The sequence below is a fragment of the Serpula lacrymans genome, assembly GCF_000218685.1.
Source record: "Serpula lacrymans var. lacrymans S7.9 unplaced genomic scaffold SERLAscaffold_1, whole genome shotgun sequence".
NCBI lineage: Eukaryota > Fungi > Basidiomycota > Agaricomycetes > Boletales > Serpulaceae > Serpula > Serpula lacrymans.
Genome location: NW_006763290.1, coordinates 1003916 through 1020523, shown reverse-complemented (window position 1 = coordinate 1020523; position 16608 = coordinate 1003916). Strand labels below are relative to the sequence as shown.

The 16608-nt window shown below is 42.0% G+C and overlaps 4 protein-coding genes across 4 annotated transcripts; 3 read left to right on the top strand and 1 right to left on the bottom strand.

Annotated features, from left to right (window-relative positions):
- Nucleotides 1-3912: 3912 nt before the first annotated feature.
- SERLADRAFT_375527 (uncharacterized protein) lies at nt 3913-4086 on the top strand (the record flags this gene model as incomplete). The annotated part of the gene is made up of 1 exon (XM_007312122.1): nt 3913-4086. A coding segment is annotated over one exon (174 nt), but the record flags the coding sequence as incomplete, so codon positions are not given.
- Nucleotides 4087-4150: 64 nt separating this feature from the next.
- SERLADRAFT_375526 (uncharacterized protein) lies at nt 4151-4489 on the top strand (the record flags this gene model as incomplete). The annotated part of the gene is made up of 2 exons (XM_007312121.1): nt 4151-4186; nt 4237-4489. Coding segments are annotated over 2 exons (226 nt in total), but the record flags the coding sequence as incomplete, so codon positions are not given.
- Nucleotides 4490-6672: 2183 nt separating this feature from the next.
- On the bottom strand, nt 6673-8664 carry SERLADRAFT_404535 (uncharacterized protein; the record flags this gene model as incomplete). The annotated part of the gene is made up of 9 exons (XM_007312120.1): nt 6673-6820; nt 6950-6967; nt 7023-7060; nt 7716-7888; nt 7978-8090; nt 8135-8204; nt 8289-8369; nt 8410-8510; nt 8582-8664. 9 exons carry the CDS (start codon nt 8662-8664, stop codon nt 6673-6675), a joined length of 825 nt encoding a protein of 274 aa, XP_007312182.1.
- Nucleotides 8665-9926: 1262 nt separating this feature from the next.
- On the top strand, nt 9927-10708 carry SERLADRAFT_404534 (uncharacterized protein; the record flags this gene model as incomplete). Its single annotated transcript, XM_007312119.1, has 2 exons — nt 9927-10244; nt 10283-10708. 2 exons carry the CDS (start codon nt 9927-9929, stop codon nt 10706-10708), a joined length of 744 nt encoding a protein of 247 aa, XP_007312181.1.
- Between the last annotated feature and the right edge of the window lie 5900 nt (nt 10709-16608).

Here is a 16608-nt window from a genome sequence, read left to right as displayed (position 1 = left end):
AGGTTAGGGAACGTGTTCAATTGAGAACTTCTGGGAAGTGTCTAGCCACTTGCTAAGAGCTAACAGGGACAGAACTAAAGTCTAGTATGAGTAACTATATTATCAGAGAGTACAGAATGTGTACAGTACCTAGAGTCCAGTATGAGTAACTAAAGAATAGGAATACTTGACTCTGCAATACTAGTCCGAAGTTTTGTAAACAAAGGTAAACAAATCAGCCACAAAGGCAAAATTATAGAATACTCAGTGAATACTGAACAATAGAGCAAAAAGAATAAAGAGGAAAGTGATTTAGAAAGAAGGGGAAATAGATAGCACAACTAGGTGCAGAATCACCAAAACTAACACTCCCCCCTGATGCTGCACCTCCCAAGCATTAGCTCCCCCCTGATCTAACAAGTCCCATCATCTGTCTGAACATGTCAACTTTAGGCTTAGCCAGAGCCTTGGTCAACAAATCAGCAGGCATTTCAGCAGTGGGCACAAAGGTGGGAGCAATTTGGCCAAAGCCAACAATATCTTTCAACCAATGCCAGCGTAAATCAAGGTGCTTCATTTGACCATGGTGTTCAGGATTCTTGGACACAGAGATGGCAGATTGGTTGCCAATGTGAAGGGTGGAAGGAGAGGTGATAGGATAGCCCATTTCCTTCAGCAGATTTCACATCCAGCAGATCTCCTTGCCAGCTTCAACAGCAGCAATATATTCTGCCTCAGTGGTGGAAAGAGCAACAATTCTTTGAAGTTTGGAACTCCAAGAGACAGCACCAGATCCAATCTTGACAAGGTAAGCACCAGTAGAACGTCCAGAGTCCTTGTCACCACCATGATCAGCATCAGAGAAAGTGGTGAAGAGTTCAGTGGAATTAGGATCAGGGCCAAGGACAAGTGAGTGATTGAGGGTGCCTTACAAGTAGCGGAATAAGTGCTTGACAGCACCCCAGTGAGTGGGCCCAGGATTGGAATTGAATCTGGCAAGAACTCCAATAGTATAGGTAATGTCAGGACAAGTGGTGGTGGCCAAATACATTAGAGCACCAACAGCAGCAAGATAGGGAATGTCCTTCATCAGTTGCACTTCTTCTGGTGTCTTGGGAGATATATACTTGGTGAGGTGTGAACCAGGGTCCATTGGAGTGGACACAGGCTTGCAGTCCTTCATGCCAAAGCGCTCCAGAATGTCCAGAGTGTACTGATGTTGGGAGAGGGAGATGGTGCGATTGCTGAGGTCTCTGGTGATGGAAATGCCAAGTAGGTAGGAAGTAGGGCCAAGGTCACGAAGTTTGAAGTGCTGAGAGAGGTCCTTGACAGCTTGGTCAAGTGCAGAATTGGATGTGGATGCCAGTGTCATGTCATCAACAAAGACAGATAGAATAATGCGCACTTCACCTCTATTAAACACATAGATGGCAGAGTCAGAGTAAGTGTAATTAAATCCGACTTTTTCAAGCACAATGTGCATCTTCTGGTTCCACATCCTGCCTCCTTGCTTGGTCCCATAAATGGCCTTGTTGAGTTGGCAGACCAGATTATGACCACCTTGATAGAATCCCTCTGTTGCTGCATGTAGACCTTTACATCTATGACACCATTGAGAAATGCATGAGAGATGTCAATGGAGCGCAAATGGAGGTTGTGGATGGCAGCAATTGCAAGGATAACTCTGATAGATGAGATACGAACAGTGGGTGCAAATATTTCAAGGAAGTCAAAGACAGGGCGCTGATTTTAACCTTTAGCCACATATCTGGCCTTGTAGCGCTCAATGGAGCCATCAGAGTTGTGCTTGATCCTAAAAACCCACTTGCCACCAATTGCCTTTTCTCCAGGAGGTAGTTCCATAAGTGACTAAGTTCCATTGTGCTCATGAGCTTGGAGCTCTTCCATGGCTGCTTCTCTCCATTTATCTGCATCAGGACACTTCATTGCATCTGCAAATGACCTAGGCTCAGCAGAGTCTCCAAAGTGTGCCACTTCATCATCAACTGCCTCAGAATCACTACTATCACTATTATCGCTCTCAATGGCAGGAGTAGGTTGTCTGTGTTGAAGCCACCATGGTCTAGGTGGTCTCCTAGCCCTTGCAGGGCGTCTCAGTGTAATAGGCAAGTCAGGAGAAGGTGAGCAATGAGGAGGGTGATTCGGAAGCTCAAGAGGTTGATTCACAGGTGGTTTTGCATCAAGGTCCAAATCAGGCCCATCATCAGGCAAGTGCTGAGGTTGCTGAGGTTGCTGAAGTACAGCTGGTGGGTCAATATCTCCCCCTGGATCTGGTGCAGGGACATCCTCATCCAGGCCCAAAGGCATGGGAAGTGAAGGTGGCAAAGGTGGAGTAGGAATGGCAGTGGTAGAAGTCTTTTTCAAGCCAGGGAAGTAGCGCTCATCAAAATCAGCTCTCTCAGAGATAATGGTGCGTTTGGTGGTAGGATTGTAGAATTTCCAACCCTTATACCCAGCAGGGTAACCAATGAACACACATTTCTCCATGTGAGAGCCAAAGACACCTCTCTTATCCTTTTGCACATGCACATAAGCAGTGTACCCCCAAACACAAAGGTGTGACATGTCTGGTTTATGTCCATGCCACAATTGATAAGGAGTAGCATTGACCACTGCATCAGTGGGACACCTATTCCAGATATGCACCAATGCACCTAGGCATTCACCCCAGAAGATATTAGGCAATCCAGACTCTGAAAGCATGGTAGTGATTCTTTCAGAGAGAAGCCTGTTTGCTCTTTCTGCAACTCCATTCTGCTGAGACCTATTCTGGGTGGTATGCTGTCTGATAATGCCATGATCATCTGTGAATTGCTCAAACTCCTTGGAGATGTACTCTCCCCTTTGTCATCGCGCAGAGCCTTGATTGTTCGCTTTAATTGAGTCTCAGCATAAGCCTTGAAACTCTTGAAAGCATTAAAGACATCTGACTTGGCCTTCAAAGGGACAACAACACAAAATTGAGTGTAATCATCAATGAAGGTGACCCAATATCGATACCCAGAGAATGAAGGGGAGGAGACTTGGTGTACATCAGAGTGGATGAGGTCTAGAGGGTGAGCAGAGCGATGAGAAGATGAAGGGAATGAGTTGGCAGACATTTTTCCAGACAGACATGGTTCACAGATAGGATCAGGAGTAGATTTAGACTCAAGTGTTATTCCAGTAACAAGGTTTCCTTGTGTCAATTTCCTGACATCAGCATAGTGGTGGTGAGCCAATCTTCGATGCCAAAGGTTTAAGTCAAGTGGAATTGTTGCAGAAAAGTGTCCCAATTCAACACAAAAAACAGTGGATCCATCAAGGAATGCAGCATTATTGTTGTTGATGGTTGCAGTGAATAAGAGAGTGTTGCCATGTATGAAGGACATAGATTGAGATGAAATGATGACTTTAAAACCACTTTGACGAGTTAAGTACAAGACTGAGAGGAGATTATTTCGAAGATCGGGTACATGCAGCACTCTGGAGAATTCTACAGCCCTTGATTTCTTGCCATTGATGATAGGGTTAAACACCACAGTACCAATACCAGCTGAATAAACAATAGTATGATCTGCTAGCTTTATGGGAACACGATATGGTGCATAATTGCAAATCCAGTGATGATGAGGTGTCATATGAGAAGTGGCACCTGTGTCTGCATTCCAATCAATGTCGGCATCAAGCTGGAGAGGGCAGTGTAAGTCAGAGGGATGAATAGAGTGGAGGCTTGCATTTCTAGCCGACTCTGCAACCACAGTAGAAAAATGGTATTTTGCACCAGGTATGGCAGATTGATTACAATGATGGCAGTTAGGAGATGAGCAAGAACAATGAGTAGGAGCAGAATATGAATGAGGAGTACATTTAGTTTTATCCATGGTGTGGAAATGAGCTGGCAAAGCAGTGGAGGTGGATAATGGAGAAGGTCCAAAAAGTGCACAGAAAGGCCCAAAGGGTCCAAAAGAGTCCAAAAAAGCGGTCCAAAAGTGGTCCAGGAGGGTGCTAAGGCTTCCTAGTCATGCTACAGGGTTACGCCTGTGTTCCCCTTTCAATACTACACTGATATTAACAGAGAAATTGCATCAAGACAGTGTTGGTTAAAAGGGCTTGTATATGAGTCAACAAAGTGACTTAAGCTCCCCAAACACCGCAGACTGAGAGAGGGAGAGGCTCTGGGCAACAGCAAACTGAGGCAATGCAGGCGAGCTTCACAGTCTATAGGCTTGTTCTATCTGATAATGGACAGAGCAGAGAAGATTGGAGCTTTATGCAAGCACCAGATATGCCAAAAAGCGAAAATATAGGCCAAAAAAAATTGAAATTGTCACAGGGACAGATGGAGTGGATAGAATGCCCCCAAAATATAGGTGTGGAGAGCGATTATATGGTGCAATAGATAGGCCAAGTATGGCCGGAAACGAAGCACAGGGAGTGGAGGAGTATAATAGGGGTGGAAGTGGTGATCAGATAATGATAGGGGCTCAAAGGGAGATCAAACTCAAAATCCACCACTCTGAGGAGTCTCCTAGGGTTTTCAAGGTCGTAGAAGACAATGGTAGGAGTTTGGGGACGATCAGATAAGGATTGGGTGAGATATGGCACTGATAAGGCCAAAAAAGCGTTCAAAATGAGGTTCCAAGCAACAAAGGCTTATAGGGAGTGATCCAGATGGGAATCAAAGCAAACAGAGATGATAGAGAGAGTTATCAGAGACCCAGAAGACAATTTGCAAGAGGGATAAGCAGTAGGGTGCTTGGATGATGAGGTATGAAGTCAGGAAGATGGCTAGAGCACAGGGCTCATAACCTGTTCAAGTGAGAACTTCTGGGAAGTGTCTAGCCACTTGCTGAGAGCTAACAGGGACAGAACTAGAGTACAGTATGAGTAACTAAAGAATAGGAATACTAGACTCTGCAATACTAGTCTAAAGCTTTGTAAATAAAGTTAAACAAATTAGCCACAAAGGCAAAATTATAGAATGCTTAGTGAATACTGAACAATAGAGCAAAAAGAATAAAGAGGAAAGTGATTTAGAAAGAAGGGAAAATAGATAGCACAACTAGGTGCAGAATCACCAAAACTAACAGCATGGACATCAAGACATCTGCTTCCCAAGATATGCCCCTAACTTCATCCCTGGGGCCAGACAGGTCGATGGTGAGATATTAGAAACACTTTGGGCTCCCCTGAATGAAGTTGTTACGAGAACACAATTTTCGGACCTTCCCTTTACTTTTATTCTCCACTTTAACCTTGTACTTTAGCTTTCACACATGGTGCCACGCGGCACTTCCCCTTTTTTCCAAACTCCTCTTTCTCGCACCGCGTTGCCTTTCTTCTTATTATAGACACAACTCTCTCACACAGTGGAGCTGGCCATGCGGGCTAGGCCCCATGACATCATCAGCCACTGTCGCTATCAACTGTATAGTACATATGTACAAATAACCCTGTAGTAGTATATATACCCCAATAGATCCAGGAGACTCCTCAGCGAGTCCTCCTGTTGTTAACCAACAAACTCTCTGCAGCTCTTGGGGTAACCACTCCCTCATCATCTTCCTTATAGCGTGTTCTGTGTGCGCCAGAATAACTAACTCTTGGTTGTTACAGAAGTCTCTTGAAGCACCCGAGCACAACCACAGAAAAACTGGAGTTAGAGGAAAGGCGTCAACACCTGCTCTCCCACATAGATGTTTTCAACCTCAAGGTTGAAAGGTATCAATATCGATGTTGCTGAGTTTCTTGAGGAGGTCTCAGGGTGGCCAAACTCTGATGAAGACAATAATGCAGAAGACATAAATCTGTTTAACCTCCCAGGTTCCTTCAATAGCAATGATGAGCCTATTGAGAGGAGAACATTGGTGTTACCCTCTAACTTAGGAAAAGGCACTTGCAAAATTGAAGGCCTACACCATCTAGTCAGTCAGGAGCTTACACTCCAGGAAGGTCAGGACAACAACACCTTGCATCAGATACGTATCCTACTGGGTCAAAAGTCTTTTCTGTTCAGGACAAAGGTGAGAGTGGCCCGGGGCTCTCAAAAGAAAAAGTTGAAGGCTTGGGCAGAGGTTACCCATGTGGAAGCCAATGTCAAAGTCCACTCAGCCATATATAAGAGGGCCCGGCATGCAATCATATCTCTGGGGTGCCGGGCAGAAATATTACAAAAATATCAAGAGCGCAAACCAAACCACCTCAAGGCAAGTACCCAGCTTATGAATCCAAATACAACCAGACTCCACAATACTGCATTGCCACAGTTTTAGAGCATGTATCTGAAATTTAACACCTCCCAACAGACCTAGATGTCTGAATATATGTGCCCCAGCCTGGTCTCAGTTTCATGGTATCAAACAGCTAACATTTAGTAATAAAGTATAGTTTACCGGGTTCACTGGCTAAGAGCAAAAGCCATGTACAATAGGTGGATAGAAGAAGACATTCTGGTGCGCCTCAAGATGAAGTGGACAGTTCAGTATTTTCAACATCAAGTTAAGCATTGGAAGGGTTTTTGAGATGCCAATGAAATGGAGGCTAAACCCAGTCATGTAGCATATGTAGAGAGGCAAATCAGGACGTGGAACCAGTTCTCAGAACAGGCAAAGGACTCATCCCAGAGGCTAGGCATAGTGGCTTGAGGGAACTAGAATAGTGGACCACAATTTAATAGAAACCCAGGGTCCATTATACTATGTAATAGTAGTCCAGTATTCCTGGGCTTTGTAGTAATCCTGTGTTCCTGGGCATCATAACAATCCAATACTCCCTGGGCTTTGTAGTAATACAACATTCCCAGACTTCTACTTGCTCCCGGTATCCAACTGCAGTGTGCCTGGGTTTCACCCTTTTCATTGAGCAAGCTACTACAAATAGCTACAAATTTGCAGCAGTGCAGATAAAGACAGTTCCGCTGCTATTCCACATTTATAACTGCATAACATGATCATGTGAAGGTACTGACCATCCTGGGGTCTCCACCCTGCACATTGTATGTACATACTCCCTCATGTAATATGCAAAATATATTCCCTCACCACTGCAGGATGAAACCCCATGATTCAGAAACTTCCCACTAAATGCAGTAATAGTCCCACTATCAAACTTGAAGCAAAAACCTGCCCCAGTAAGCTCCAGAATGGCCTCATTGTAGTCTTCTATGCTTGCCAACATGTCATACCACTCTGCTTTGGAGAGACAATCCAAGTGTACTGGCATCTCCTGGTTGCTGATGATAGAAAGTACATTGAAGACTGAGCTCCATACCTTTAGTACCGTTACATCACCTGTAATAACCAAAAAAATTTATACTCTGGTGCACAGTGAAGATAGGCAAAGAGGGGTGAGTGAAGGAGAGAGTAATCTCCCTTAGGGTAGGACTGAGTTTGTTATGGGTAAATAACAGGAGGACTCGCTGAGGAGTCTCCTTGATCCATTTGGGTATTTATACTACTACAGACTATTTGTACACGTGTACTATACAGTTGATGAGGGCAGTGGCTGATGATGTCATAGGGTACAGCCCTTGTGACCAGCTCCACTGTGTGAGAGACTTGTAGCTAAGAATAAAGGAAAGCAGTGCAGCACAAGAAAGTGGAGTTTGAACAAAATGAAAAGTACTGCATGGTACAGTGTGTGAAGACTATGAAAGAAAGTTAAAGTGGGGAATGAAATTTAAAGGTCCAAAAATTGTGAATTGTAACATCATCCATATGGTCCTCAACTCGTACCAGCACCTCCTGGGCTGACCCATAGAGTGCAGGGTGAGCTACATGTAAAATTGCACTCATAAGGGCCCTGGTCTCCACAAAGGATTGCAACCACAGTTCACCAGTGCCCAGGAGTGTAGATTTGTGCAAGGACTGGGAAGCTTGTGGAGCCTCTCCAGTTTTCTGTGGTGAACCTTTTATCAATTGTAATGTATAAATTATAACTCAATAACACAGACTTCATGACCGAGTTGGACCACACTGGATAAGTTTATCAACCCACCAGGGAATAGCTGACAGTCCCCGGGATTTTTGTAATATTCTGAAGATTGACGCCAGCTCTTTGAGGGCTTCTTGGGGCATTTACTTTCCATATTCCGCTTTAGATGCTGTAGACTACCACACATACTTTGCTAAGTATATTATCTCTATATAAGTACCTTGCTTGACCATGTAAATATATTTTCACTTGTTTCTCCTCAGTGAGGATGCCCGGGAGGTACCATAGAACTATTCTTCCGTGAATGTCCATTATGATAAAAGGGATTGTGATGATGCCAATATCTTTTGCAAGTCAATATTCCTCAGGTATACTCTGTCCAAGGTTGTTGTTCTGGCCATTATTATAAGGGCCCACCCGCTCTGCGTGCAATGACACATCCCATTGAATATTCACTACCCGGATATTCATCAGTAATATATACAAATGACTTACTCCTTGTGAGGTATGCAATTTCCAACACCCCAGCTGCTCTCTTACATTTGCTAACAAATGTTCCTGGGAGTTTTGCATTCCAATCCCACTGGGTCCTGGCTCTGGCTGGAGGAGGTCGGGCCCCTCAGTGTGCATGCAAATTGATGCTTGCCAGAAGTGAAATAGCACACACTGTACTGCAAGTTCTGTAAACAGCAATTTCCAGCTCAAAGGGATATCAGAAAGAATGGATGGCTCAGGGGTCTGAGGACTCATGATGTTGTTGTAAACAACAAAAATATATGTGGGTTCTCTAATAAATGACTACTGGTCAGTACGTTATATAATACAGCATTTCAGAAACACATTGTTCAAGCATGTCCATGAATCTATAATGTCAGTGCTACGAACTTGGAGAGCCTCCTGGATACAAGACACCACCAGATTTGGAAGTTATGAGATATTATATTTGCATATCCAACGTCAAATAGAAAAAAATGATTCTTAAAAAGGTGACAGACAGGTCTTTCATGAGCAGACTCTCACCCAGCCTGGTTGTCAAGGATGGGCACAATAATATCACGTCTAACATGGCCCGGCTGGTACACTCCGCCGGACTCCGCTGGCCCCATCTATATAGTAATATTATCAGGTAATAACACCCTGCCTAAGATAGAAGGTTATTACTATACTATGTACAGTTGCCATGAACTATCCATGCACGTCTTTGGAATGGTCTAGTGGAAAGCTCATGCAAAATTTTTGTTTGATTGTAGCCCTAGCCCTAGTAAACTGATGTAGTAGATACAATATAAAACCGCATTATAATATCACCTGAGGGTGTACTCTGTTAAGAATATACTGAGGTAGAGACAGTGAATGTGCCAGACTGTTAGCAAATATTCCAAAAAGCCCATTTGTATAGTGACTACAGTCAATCATATTAGTCTTGTTTCTCGTGATCAAGAAACATATATGCACCCATAATGATGACTGTTTCTGTTGCTGGGCTTGCCAGCTTGAGTGCGGGTTTGGCCAGTGCAGTGTTGAGGAAAAGACTATACTACATGGAGGAATTAGCAGGAGCGACTATATTCAGTTAATGTCCGGTGATTCAGATGTCGCACCTGGAAACCTCTAGACACTGCTCAGAACCTGGTGTGGATAAAACCGTCAGCATAAACATTTATTTCAGCACCAAAATAGTGCACCTGCTCAGGAGCGTCACACTTTGTATAAGCCAAAACTTGAGCTGCTGCACACCTGCAAAGATGATAGGCTTTAAAAAAGTTAGATACATGTCAGACTCTCTAGGTGTTGGTTTGATATGAGTTACACTGAGAATAAAGACTGAGCAATATTTACTTACAGCAATGGATGTCAAAGCCAAATGAGTAGAGCTAGAAAAAAAAATAGAAAACAGAATACAAAAAATTGAGCACGTAGAATGCTTGATTCAGAAAAGGGCCAAGGGAGGTAGCAAGAGTAAGTGCTAGCAGAAATACATCATCCATATACTCACCTCTGTAATAGCCACCATGAACAATATGAGAGCTGAAATAGAAACATTCAAAAGAGAACTGATGGAGTTAGAAGGCAGCACACATACACTGTACACACGTCTTGCAAAGGCAACAAAAAAAAGATCAAATGGGGTGGCAACAAATAAGAAAGGCAAGTGGGCTGTACAACAGGAAGAAAAGAATAAAAACAAAGAAAAAACTCTGGACTGCACCCAAGAGCAATACAATAGGAATAAAGTCAAGGACAGTAATAAGGCCAATGCAGGAGAGGGTGACAGGGAGAGCCAGGAGGGTCAAGAGCACACTAATGGGACAGTTTATGGAGGCGACAAAGTCAAAACCGAGGGAAATGAGCCCAATGATGTTTGAAGAACAGGGAGAAAAAGATAAGGATGAAAGGGCTGGGGCTGATGACGACAAAAACGGGGGAGATAGTGCACGCAGACAATGAGATGGGTATGGATGATGCAGCTGTCATCCCTGAGACTGCCAAAAAACCTGAGAGGGGGAACATTAAGGCTGATGGAGTAATTGGTTTGCAGCATCAAAACAGTACTTTCAAAGGAGTTGTGAAGGGAGGAGGCTCTTCTGAGGCAGCCAGCAGTGTTCCGGGGGGGAACAGGCAGCAAACTCATGCTCAAAAACAGTTCAACATGGTTGAGAATGGAAAGAAGAGATCAGTGGATGAGATTGAGATATTGAGCAACAACAAGCATAGTGATGGTGGAATGAAGATGAAAGAGCCAAAAAAAGGCAAAGAAAAACGATGGCAAGGACAACAGTGGATCAAGGAGTAGAGTGCCTAACAAAAAGACTAGGAACAACAGTAAAAAGAAAAGCAGTAGCATGGGTGATAATAATGCATTAAACAAAGGCAACCAGGATGGGGAGGTTGGGGGATTCAGCAAGAGAGTAAAATGAAGCAAGAAGGAGATCAAACTTGAAAAAAAGCACAACGTGATGCTGGTCAGTGATAGTGTATCCTTTAACTTGAGTCAATCTCACTGACAACTTGTGGCAGAGAAGGAAAGAAAAGGAAAGGTGCAGATCAAGTAGTTTTCCTTAGATCCATTGAAAGTTCACATTGAGCACATTGTCCACGCATATATTTGAGATAGCGCAGACAATTTGCCCAAAGCTGGTACCACTTCTTGAGAGCTGGCCTTACACTGCCCTATGACTAGTCACAACAACATGTTCTGCCTCTACCACCACAAAAACAACAAGACTGGAACTGCTACCAAAGAGCTGAAATAATTTTATAAGAATACAGGAACTCTCATGCTTGGCACATGGGGGTAAAGAGATCAAATGGTGTTACAAGGATTCCTGGATACCTTTACTGTGGCTGTCCTGAGGATGTGACCTTATTTGACTTCTATATTTGGAAAATGGTGAGGGTGACTGATGCTGAGGGGAATCACAAGAACAATCTAAAGGATAAGATATTTACACCTCATTTCAGGTATTTCCTCTATAAAATATTCACGAGATTTGGACTCACCATTGAAGACCTCTCTACACCTGGAAATTGGGAGAAAATGAGGTGCAAAAAGCTATCTTGAGGGAACTGATCAAAAACCACACAAATAAATTAAATAAGCTGAACAGGATTGATGGGCAAGATGAGGAGATGATTGTAAAGAGATCTGACAGCAACATTGATACTGATGATAAGGAGTAGACCAATTACAACAATTGTGTGATCTTGGTGTCAGAATGTCTTGGATAATGCTATACACATGGTGTAGTGGTTAACATATAGTGGACAGTGCAGTGATCTACAGGATTGTACATTTGAATCACTCGGAGTGCATATAACTCATTTTGCAAAACTTGTGTATAATTTAAGAAAACTACATCATCTTTAGGGTCCGTAGAAGTGCCTTATGATTGGGTAAAATAAAAATTGCATGTGGGTGTATCATTGCTCACTTTGACAGGATACATATTCTGTGATATGTCCACAGTACGTTCTGTATGATAATAAATGTTTTCTTTACTGTTTCCTATGACATAGAATTTGCATGGCACATTGTAAATAGTGATACTTGCTAATGGCTCCATATTTCGAAAAATGTTGATATAGACTACATATACTGTATACACCAAAACTGGATCACAGTATCTTTATGATAAAATTTGCTACAGCATATTTGCATAATATCCCAAATGATTCCACATGAACTGAATTTTGCATGGTTGGTTGATGAATATTGGTTTTATCACTGCATATGATATGGCCTTATGTGGCTGTGACATACTTTATCATGAATATTTGTATGGTCAGTCCATACCATATGGCCTGATATGAATTTCACATACTATGTCATGGATGTTCGTATGGTCAGCCCATTCTATATGCCCTCATATGGATTTCACATACTGTATTGTAAATATGTTTATTTTGCATGTGGTTATACATCAGGAAATCAATTAAGATCTGACGATGTTAGATACAATTGGTTTTCTCTGTAAGAAATAAAATGACTGACTAATAGCTGTATCATTCTGATAACACAAACAATAATACCATATATTTTATGGCTGCCTTTATGTATTCCCAGAAGTACAGCATGGCTGAGCCATGATGATGACAGTGATGATGTCACAACCAGGACTTCATTCTGCTGGCAAATAGCTCGCACTTTATATTCTATGGAGAAGTTTATGATACTTAACAAGTCTTAATTTCTGGCCGCCTTCTAACTCCTTGACACCACATTTACATTAAAACAAAGTATATCAGATCTTCTAATCTACGAGAAATTATACAGAGCATACGGTTGCTACAAGACTGTGGGGGGTGATCTTATTTGGTTTTGAGTTTCAATGCATGTAAAAAATTGATGTTTGTGGTAAGGAAATATCACATAGCAAAAAATGCTTTAAAGTTTAGCTATTATCAAGTATACTTGTGCAGTCTCCATCCGGCCCCAAATTGCCAACAACGATCATTGTTGAGGTTATCTGATCAGATTTATGATAATGTTGAATACTGTTGGATATCTCTAAGCATGTACAAGCGGTGGATTGGCTTCAAGGTTGCTCAACTTCACAAGAGCTCTATCTCAAGGAGATGGTAGTATGAGCAATAAAACATCATTTTTTGGAAGCTGGCCAAAACATTACAACCATAGCAATTAAATACACTAATGCTAGTCAAAGTATATGCTTCAATTTAAAGCCAAATAAAGTCCAACACCTCTTACCTTTCTTTGATTTTTTGCCAATGCACTGCTTTTTGAAGGCAGTTGGTCTGGCACTACATGCACAGGAAAAACTTGGCTGGGAGATATTATTGTGAACTGACTGACAAACACGCTAACAAAAAAGAGGGTACGAACTGATTCCACCATGTCATTAGTTGATTAACTTCTTCTTTCTCCTCCGGATTCTTGAGTAGGCCAAGGATGCTGCTGTAGAACCGTTCAGAGTCCGTGACTAGGTCAGTACAAGAAAATACTTGCGCAGATATGAGGGCAAAGCAAACCCATATGTCTTTCAGTGTTAACTTGCACTTACAAGGGAATAACCACTTACGTGAGTTGCATCATAAGCAAGTGAAGCTTTTGTCACAGATCACATGTTGTGGATATGCGTAAATATGTGCTTAAAATCCTACCAATGTATTAGCACAAAACATTGTAACTGTGACAATTCTGTAAGTATTTACCAGTAGCCCACTTCTGAGCATACCATTCCAAGGGTTTTTGATGTTGTAGCTTTGAATATCTGATTTGAGGTGATGCAGCGGTAAACTTCGATGGTGGATTGACGGCTCATCTTTACTAATTTTGGAAGTAGAGACTTTGACCAATACAGCAAAATCTGCATTTGGTGAACAAACTTACCTACAATAATGTTCTATGGAAACCAGAGTCATGACCCTTGTCCTGACTCATCTCATGGGTGTAGGCGGTATAACATTGAATGACCACAACAGTTACTGCCATCATGAGGTGATGTCGGATTGGGTAGAACTAGAGTTTGTTCAATTGAGAACTTCTGGGAAGTGTCTAGCCACTTGCTGAGAGCTAACAGGGACAGAACTAGAGTCCAGTATGAGTAACTAAAGAATAGGAATACTGGACTCTGCAATACTAGTCCGAAGTTTTGTAAATAAAGTTAAACAAATCAGCCACAAAGGCAAAATTATAGAATGCTTAGTGAATACTGAACAATAGAGCAAAAAGAATAAAGAGGAAAGTGATTTAGAAAGAAGGGAAAATAAATAGCACAACTAGGTGCAGAATCACCAAAACTCACAGAATTTGTCTAAAATGGTAAAACACACCACATCCTCCTACGGATTGAGCTGGCCCTACCAATTTAGTGACATCATTCAAAGGCAGGAGTTTTTGTACTTCAACCATAACTTACAGAAGTGGGCTATGTCATCATGGTGCAACGGTGTCCAATAATATAGAATTGGTGTGTGAAACTGATCTAGCCCATGACTTTGAGATATCAATGCTGTGGTTACCAAAGTAGAGAGAAAAGGAAACTTACCATACATGCATAAAGGACCCAAACCTATCAGCTGGACTTAAAAACAAAAAATCCACAATATAATTCTGTAGGACACTATCTATGTGGGGTCTTTTTGCAAGTGTATCTAAGTTAAAAAGTATAAAGCCACTCACTCTTTATATACTATAATGACAAAAACAAATTGTCAAATAGCGAACACATCAGCTACAAGGCTGATATAAGCACCAATCAATATGGTTCCAGATCTTTGCTATTGTTTCTCAATTTGCCGTCTGGATTATCCAAGTCCCAATCCTCATCTCCTCAATTGTCTAAGCCAAATTGAGAGTCATCCAATACACATTCACCATCACCATTTAAATAGCCCAAGTTTGCATGATCCTCCAGCTGACAGATTTGATTCATAAGTGAATTTGTCTCCATGCAGCAAATTTGAGTCTGCAATGGATCTGCTGTACTAACAGGGTCCGTAGAGCTGGTACGTTGCTGGTACAGTGACTCATAATGGGTGTAACATGTCCAATGACAATACCCCAATGGTACCACATAGCCATGTCATAATCAACAAACCTGTGATCTTATAAGTAGAAGGATTTGAAAGGTATAATTGCTAACATGCCTGTTAATGTAATACACTTTCCAGTCTTGAGCATCATGAGCGTGTCTTGACATCCTAATACCGTCTGGGTGTAATTTGCCCTTAGCAAAGACAGGGATAAGGTGGCAGGCCTGGAGTATATCAGCAGGATCAATGAAACCAAATATGTCTTCATCAGCCATGGGGATAAACTGTAGTGTAGCAAGTTGATTGGGTGTGTAAGACTGACTTGGGAGTTCATACCACCTGACCCACAGGAACTCCATTTGTTTGGGTTGGTAGTTTTCCACACCAGGATCAATGTGTATTACATTGGCATGATATATGCCCAGAACCTGAGCATAGCAAAAAGGATGGGCCAGGGGCATATTGAAATCAAGGGACAAAGTAAGTAGCATTAAGTGATAAAATTGGATATTGACCAGACCAGGGATTGAACCTGGAACCTTCTGGATACATGCCAGCTGCTCTACCAATTGAGCTATATGGCCAAGGTTATACAATATTGGATCTTAAATACAACATGCAACCACGGACATCTTACACAGTATAGCTGCTGCATACTGGATTGGCTTACAAATCAGAGGTATTATCCTATGTGGTATTGGTATGCCAGAGTATATTCTAACATTAAGTTGCAGTGAGATACTCAAGGATTTACCACATCCTGTGCCTGCCGAATATCATATGTTGTGTAATTGATTTGAATGATATTATGACTATAAATTTGATCATTCTTGAAGAGGACTCACCCTAGAATTGTGCTGGGATTGAGATCAAGCAGATCAAATAGAGATGTGGTGCACTCTATTGCAGGATTGAGACTCAAAAGCTCTGGGCTTACTGTATAAGTTGCTGTTGTTTGAATACAATGATAAAAATGAGTTTTGAGTTTTCAAATAAAGTCCTGTTTAATGATATCAAAGTATTAGCGTACTGAGGTGTGATTGCATCAAAGAATTGGGTCATTACCTTGCCAGCAGGGTCCTCTGCATTTTCTTGCTAGCATGCCCACATGCTCTAGCAAGTTTTGTGATTTTCAACAAAGTGGTGATCTCGGGGAGTACTTTCTTTTGCTTCTTAATGACTCTTGGCCTTGGGAACCATATTTTCTCTGGAAAATAAGGCGTAGAAATTTCAGAAGCTCTCAGCAGCTTTGAGGAATAACTCTTTTGGTATGTAAACTTCTACTCCTAACTCTTGCATCAGCCTCACCACCCAACTGCGTCCAACATGTGCTTGTTCTAAATGTTGAGAGGCACTGGGGAGTTGAGTTGAGAATAATCTGGCTTCCAAATGACTTTGCCTAGCTCTTCTCTCAATGAAGAGCTGTTTGGCCACACACTTATCTTCTATAGCCACAGCAAATCTATCAGGTCTTCAACCTTTGCACTGTCTGCTCCAACCTGAAGTGGGATAGCCTACACAAGGGTAAGTATAAATTCATGAGCATTAATTAGTCAACTTGAAAAGAACAACAAACAGGGGGGAAGTAAGAAGTTGTGATAACAATGATCTGTGCTTAGAGTTAGAATTAGCAGTAGTTGAACTAAGGTTTGACTTTGGACTGGACTGAGAACTTGGGGGACTATGAGTCCTGCGTTA